The following is a 7,584-nucleotide window of genomic DNA, read 5'->3' on the forward strand; positions in this document are numbered from 1 at the left end:
TTTTATTTTTTTAATAATTATTTTATTTTAGAACTTTTAGTATCATTATCCATCTTATCGGTTATTGGCCATAACTTAAAATAAAAATAATTATCTGTGATTGTTATAGTCCAGAGGTGTTTGTTTCCTTGCGTTGCTTGTCCAGTCCTGTGAAAGTGTGTGTAACTGTGATCCAGACTCTAAAATGTTGGCGGTCAGTGTGATGTATTTCAGCGAAGTGACACGCTTTCTGTGAAGTCACTGCTGTAAAACTCTTGGCCTGACTGGTGTGTTACAATTTCAAGTATAGAAATCAGATATTCACTTTTTTTAGTAATCACTTGAACTCCCAACACCTCATTTCCCAGCAAACTCTCAGGTTAAATCAGACGCTATGTGGGCTGCTGGGAAGAGAATTTATCAAATGGGAAACTTCATAACCCATCCATCACTGCCTCTGTTGACTCTTGGTTCACACTGCTTTCAGATGCTTTCTTTTTTCTTTTAAATAATTTCAAAGTACGTCAGAATTCGACACCATGAATGAGGATCAAACGGGAAGGAGCAGCTTTAAATCCAGATCTGTAAACTCTCAGGACTCACACATCTTCTGGTGTGACTAGAATAAATCCAGATATTTATTAGCTGAATAGCAGTAAAGCTGTTTTATAAAGAAGCTGTGAGTTGAGTCTTTCCTTAAACAAGGTTTTAAAGCTTTCACATGTTGATTTTTGCCAAGTAGGATGTTTTCCTCAGTTGAAATCTGTTGTTGATCCTTGAACAAGATTCCTGTCGAACTCAGACAGATGAAACTACCTATACAAACCAAAAAGCTGTTGAATGTGCAATCCAAATATCTGATTGAATATTGTTCTAGGATCTGTATAAGGAACATACATGAACACAACCTGGTTGGAAAATCAAGTGAGGTCACCAAGATCAACATCCTTGTGAGTACTGGATGAGCCAAACAGATTTATATCAGCTGGAGAAACTGATCAATAGACATTCCCATTCTGCATCAAATTCTGGGAAAATATGCTTGTGTAGGGATTGATGTGTTTTAGATGGACAGGTGTGACTCTCACAGATTCTGGACATTTGACTAGATTGATAGAGGAAATGTATTTTATGTATTTATTTATTTGTTTGTTTGTTTTTTACATTATGAAACTTTTATCTCATACCTTATTTTTACCTTATACCAATTTTGTTTTTGTACAGATATTTTTAACCTGCTGTATTTCACATTCTGAAACTTGTTTGTTTGTATTTATATTTTGATTAATTGTTTGGTTTTATATTTATTACAGACGTTGTATTTCGCATTCTTAAATTTTAGGTTTTAAGTCATTTTTTATTTATGTATTTTTTAGACATTTTATATTACATGCGGAAATGTTTTTTTCAGACTATGTATTTCACTTTCAGATAAACTTTAGTTTGTTCGTTTGTTCAGTCATTCAGATTTCAGCCATTGTATTTCACATACTCAAACTTGGTTTCTGGTTTCTTTATTTTTATTTATTTATTTCTATTTGAATTTATGCATTTGTTGAGATTTATCTATTTATTTCAAACATTGCATTGCATTTGACATGATAAATGCCAGTTGCTCGTTTGGACCATTTGTTGATTGAGAGTAAGTTAGTGCTCAGATTTCTAGATGAGTGTTTGTCAGTAGTTAAGTGTTAAGAGCAGCAGTTAGAGGAGATAGCACACATTCTCATGACTCATTGATCATCTATTGATCGGGGTGTTTGAGAGTATTTCAGTATTTGTGTTTTATAAGCGTCTTCTCTGCGTGAGGTTCATCTTTCATTGACAGCGCTCTCCTCAGGCCGTTCAGCACAGCTGGATTTGCTCTGAGCACAGATGGACTGACGGGAATCACAGCAGTAGTGTCTCTGATAATCATTAAATGAGGCTCTTGACACCTTCATGTAGTTCCTTGAACAATGTGAAGTCACTCCGGTTCCTCATTGTTCATCCTGTTTGGACAGCACAATTCATCAAAATTAACACAATCCTCTAAAATGATTTCTTTCTTATGCTGACTAACCCTGATTTTCCACTCTTTTTCAATTTATTTAGCATGTTTTATAAGATTTTTAGAGCATTGATCATGCTAATATATATATATTTTTGTGAATTCTAGGGTGCTGCACTGAAATACGTCCCAACTATCGTCAATGATCTGAAACTGGTCTTTGATCCGAAGGAGCTCAGGTGAGTTTATCAGACATTGTTTATATGTTTAGTGAATATCCTTATATATATTTTATTTGAATTAAGACTTTTATTAACTGTTGTTGTTAGTAGCATGTTTTAATTCTGCATGTTTGCACACAGCCAAAAGTAAATAATGAGTTTAAGGAAAAGTCAGTGTTTTGCAGCAGAGTTTATGGAGTGTTGTGAGCAACAAATTGAATTAAAAAATTGTATTTATTTTATTTTATTTTATTATTTTAATTGGTCTCATTCCATTATTTTATTTTAATTGTATTTAATTTTATTTTTATAAGCATATGAGTGGATGTCTATGATATTTGATATGAAACACAAAAATTCCCTTCTGAAATAAATCATTAAAATACATTAATAAACAAACAATCAAACGATATTGTTGCCCATCCTGCCTCATCTTTTTAAGCTGAATTTTTTATGTTATCCAGCTAATAATTGTGTTCAGTTTATTTTATTTTATTTTTAGTTTTAATTTTTACTTTATATTGTATTTTATGTTGTTTATTTTAGTTTATTTTTTTTACCAAAATGTCTTTATTTATTATTTATTTATTTGCCCAAGACAAATTTCCTTTCAGGGACAAATAAAGTGTATCCTTATCCTTATAAGATTTAAACACAAATTATTTTCTGAAATTAATAAAGTACAAATGATATTGTTACTCACCATGCCTCATATTTATTTAGCTGAAATTTGATTGTCATTTGGCCAGTAACTGTATCGACTTAGAATTACCCTTATTTTAATCTTGATTTTTTACTTTTTATTTATTTTATGTTGTTTTGTTTTGTTTTGTTTTGTTTTATCCTATTTTATTGTATCTTATTTTATTTTATCCCAATTATTGTTTTCCTTCGTTTTAAAACACAAAAATCCCTCTTCATGCAACAATCTTGTCTCTCATCCTGTCTTCTTCTCCTCATGTCTCCCTGTCCATCCCGTCTCACTCTCCTTATCTCTCTCTCTCTCTCTCTGTCCTCCTGTCATTTTTCTGTTTTCTTCATGCTGTCTCTCTCACAAACAAAAACCAATATAGTTATCCTCACCCTGTCTCTCTTTCCCCATGTCTCTCTCTGTTCATCCTGCTTCTTATTTCATCCTGTCTCTCTAGCTGCTGGTCCTCATCCCATCCGTCTCTCCTCATGGCTTTCGTCTGCTCCCGTGTGTCTGTCTCTCTCTAAGTGACTCCGAGAGGCTGCTAATGAAATCAGGTGTGAGTGATGGAGTTCTTCAGTCTGATGCTCCTCAAACACTAGATCCGATTGTCATTAGCATCTTTCTGCCCAATGGAGTTCGTATGTCATTACCGTTACCACATTGCTTTGCTGCTCAAGTATTTCTCACACGCTTTAGATTCAAAACACAATCAGTGCAAAGTGATCCCGTTGCCGTGGAGATGCGGCGGTCACTCGTCCATCCCGTCTGCTGGTCTGGATAATGCATTCCTCCCTGAGTGGCATTATAATGGAGCTACGTCGCTCTTGTGATGACTAATTTTACACACACACACACACACACACGGTGAGAGATGATGGCATGAATCCTGCTGCGTCTCAGGAGTTAAGCAGAGGATGGCCTTTCCTCACCAAACCAATTTTCCTAGACATGACATTTTCACAAGGTGTTTTGTAACAGCGGGATTCTTGTTAAGATTCCCTGAGTAATTTGTGTGCTTTGTGCAAGTGATGTTTCAGACTGAGAGCTGTTGAATGGAGTGTGCATGCATATAAAGTAGTTATCTGTGAACTAGTGGTCAGCAGCTGATGGTGGATTAGTTTAGTGCTGGTTGGCCTCAGATGTTCTGGAGAAACTCTTGAGCGTTGGGATCTATGTGTGTCCTGACTGAAGTGGCCTCTCGCTGTAATTCTGTTTGTGAAGCCTCGTTCTGTTCTGTTCTTCTCTTCTCTTCATCCCTTGTTCTTTAATCATGCTGGTTCTCTCTCAGTGTTGGAGAGTTTGCTGGGGTTAAGAGGATTTCATCTCCTCCTGTGTCTCTTCAGTCTCCTGTGATTCTCTTCTCTACCAGAGAGAAAACCTGGCCTTTCTCTTCTCTTTCTCTTTCCCTTTTCCTTATTTCTTTTTCTTCACTTTTTCATGACTCACCTTTTGCATTCTATTTATTTCCTGTGAGTCACTTTAGCCTTTTTTCTTTTCTTTTTGTCCTTTTTTTTCTTTTCCTTTTTGTCCTTTTTTTTTCTTTTCCTTTACCTTTGTTTTGTTTTCTTTTCATTTCCCTAATCTGGTTGGAAAATCAAGTGAGGTCACCAAGATCAACATCCTTGTGAGTACTGGATGAGCCAAACAGATTTATATCAGCTGGAGAAACTGATCAATAGACATTCCCATTCTGCATCAAATTCTGGGAAAATATGCTTGTGTAGGGATTGATGTGTTTTAGATGGACATTTTTCAGTTTCTTGGTTCACTTTTTCCCTTCCCTTGTTCTTTTCTTTTTTCATTTTACTTTAACCTTTTAATTTTGCTTTTTCCTGGCTTACTTTTCCTTGTTTTCTGTTTCCTTTTCCCTGTCCATTTTTTTCCTTTTGATTTTATTCTTTCTTTTTTCTCTTTTTTGTCTTTATTTTCCTTATTCCTGACTCACTTTTTACTTTCCCTTTTAATTTTCTTTTCCTTCTCCTTTACTTTCCTTTCCTTTATCTATTTTATTTCCCTTTTTCCTTGACTCACTTTATCCTTTCCCTTTTTCCTGTTCCTTTTCCCATTTCATTTTCTTTTCCACTTTAGTTTTCTTTTTCCCATTTTCCTTTCCTTTCCTTTTTTTCTTTCATTTTTCTTTTCTTGGCTTTTTTTACTTTGCTTTTTCGTTCCAGTTACATTTTTCCTCACCTCCTTACCTCCTTCGCCTTTCTCTTTCATTTGCTTACCTTCCTATTTATATTCCTGTGGTTGGGCACAACATGCAGCAAATAATCTATTTTTATTTATCATTTTCACAGTTTAGTATGCGGAGCCAAAAGTAAGGAAGTCATTGATTCACCCTGATTCTGTGACTCTATCACAACATGAATCTGTTTGTTGAGTGTCCCGAGTAATAGCATGAGTTTGGGACGGGACTTTTGTTTGAATGACCAATGATGGAAGGGCCAGTTCAGGAAAACTGCTTCAGGAAATATGTTTTGCACTTTTCACTATCACTGAGGACAGACAAATGACTGGAGGCCTGGTTAGCACACACCGTGTTAGCATTGCATAGTTTGCTCAGAGTTCATTGTCACAGAAGTGTGTTTGCTCAGCAGAGAGGTCGTGGGTCCCACACACACACACACATGCACAGACCAAACAAACGCTGAATGAGGCCATCTCTGAATTCTGTCATCGTCTGCCAGACCACTCTCATCCCGCTTTCTTCAAGTGCCAGTTCTTTCCAGAAAAAGATCCTCTGCTCTCCTGTTGTGCCCTGGGCTTGTGTGTGTGTGTGTGTGTGTCTGTGTGTTGAGATGAGGACAGAGAGGTATAGCCCACGACACTTAGCATGTTTTAGAAATGAGCTGTCACTTCAACAGCATATGAAGATGAGAAGAGAGGAACACATTCTCTCTCTCTCTCTCTCTCTCTCTCTCTCGCTCTTGCTCGCTCTCCCTCACTCACTCACTCACTCACCTGTTAGTGTTAACTAAGTTCTGGCTATGCGGTTAAAAGCAGCGCTGACTCTCTCTCTCTCTCTCTCTCTCTCTCTCTCTCTCTCTTTCTCCAGTAAGCTGTTCAGTGAGTTTATTCTCAAAGTTCCTCTGGGGCGTCTTGTGAAGCAGAAGTTGAACTGCATGATTGACATCGTCCACAGCGACCTGTTTACTCAGCATGGTACGTATAAACACACACACACACACACACACACACGTGTTCTCTCAAAAGGTCACTGTCTGACACCGGCTGCATGATGGTGTTTTCATGCTGTGAGCTGCGTGTGATGCTGTGATTGGTGCGTTTTGTGGAAATGCATCTCTTCTGATGTTATTGATGGATAAAATATGAGCCCTTATATTTACAGTGCAGTGATAGATGCTTTTTTTAACTTGACCTGCCCAATAGAAATAGGTATTTTATTTTGAAAAATTATTAGCACGTAACATTTTATTTTTATTTTTTGTATTTTTGAATCAATTAGATGCAACCCTGGAAAAGCATAAGAGACATAAAAAAAATCATGCTGACCACACTGTTATGCTTATGTCTAGAAATGTAATAAATAAATAAATGTTACGTGCTTGATGTTAAAGAAGGATGATACCGTAATGTTTAAGTGAGACAATTGTTACTGGGTGGGGAACAGATCAAATATGACACTGAAGAGTAGTACGTTTCAGAAAACTTTACTGGACGCATTGTGTGAAAGGGTACAAATAATTATGAAAAAAGAATATGAAATTTAGCACAAAAAAGGAGTGTCACCCAATTCAAAGAAATAAACAAAACAAAACAAAATCCTTATACCTAACCTTTAAACTAACTAACAAGGGGAAAAAAGGAATGAACATAAAACCGAAATCTTCTGTGTGTACGACGCTCCTAATTGAACTCCTCTTAACTAGAAACAGAAATACAAGGGTGGCGTAACACTCACAAACCTAATCTAACAATGTACGAGCTAATCTAATCAAGAAACAAAACAAATAGTATCATAACTACGTTTGACTAAATATTTGAATTATCACCAAAGACATGTTTGGTTAAGTAGCTCGATACATTCTTAACTTTGAACTTGACAGATAGTAAGACTAACTCTAACACGAACATCAGCGTAATCTTTCACATAGAATTCGATACAAGTCAATAGCCAAAGAATGAATCTATAACTAGATCAAATCACACAACACAAAGCATGACTCCGTAAGACAAGATGCATTAAGCATCGGGAGACAACTGGCGTCAAACACGAGACTGCTGACTTGGAGCATAAGGTACGCTGGCGTAGCGCACAAACACAAAATTAGCTCGAGGCCTCAAATACGAGAAGGGTATAACTGCAGCCCGGAGATCTCCAAATGGGGGCAGGAACTCCAAAACGGGGTGGGAGCTCCAAAATAGGGCGTGGCTTCCTCCCATTGACAGACAGGCACATGACACGCATGCGCAATTTTTTCCCCCAATCCACTTCAGTGCAAACTCCGCCCCACAGCTGATTCTAAAAATCTTATTGGTTGTGTCAATAAGTGTTGATTTCCTACACTATGCTATAAAAAATGCTAACCCCTAAACCTACCCCACACCGGACCAGTGAAATTGACTGCATGGCGGGATTGGCGGTGAATAGCGTGGTAAAGAAATTTGCAGTTCAGGAGATAAACAGTTAATAAGATTATATGATATGAGATCGTTCCGTAACTCCCCAACCGGAC

General features: G+C 36.9%; 1 protein-coding gene across 1 annotated transcript in view; it reads left to right on the plus strand.

The window, feature by feature from the left end:
• The window catches only part of LOC107582198 (dedicator of cytokinesis protein 1-like), a gene marked incomplete at its 5' end in the record, with an annotated part of 66,888 nt that overhangs the window by 40,544 nt on the left and 18,760 nt on the right, over positions 1 to 7,584 (plus strand). Inside the window, 2 exons of the mRNA XM_016267950.1 lie at positions 2,138 to 2,208; positions 5,943 to 6,049. Coding sequence (XP_016123436.1) covers positions 2,138 to 2,208; positions 5,943 to 6,049 — 178 coding nt within the window. The remainder of the gene's footprint in view (positions 1 to 2,137; positions 2,209 to 5,942; positions 6,050 to 7,584) is intronic.

The sequence above is a fragment of the Sinocyclocheilus grahami genome, unplaced genomic scaffold (assembly GCF_001515645.1).
Source record: "Sinocyclocheilus grahami isolate Dianchi unplaced genomic scaffold, SAMN03320097.WGS_v1.1 scaffold41.1, whole genome shotgun sequence".
Classification (NCBI taxonomy): domain Eukaryota; kingdom Metazoa; phylum Chordata; class Actinopteri; order Cypriniformes; family Cyprinidae; genus Sinocyclocheilus; species Sinocyclocheilus grahami.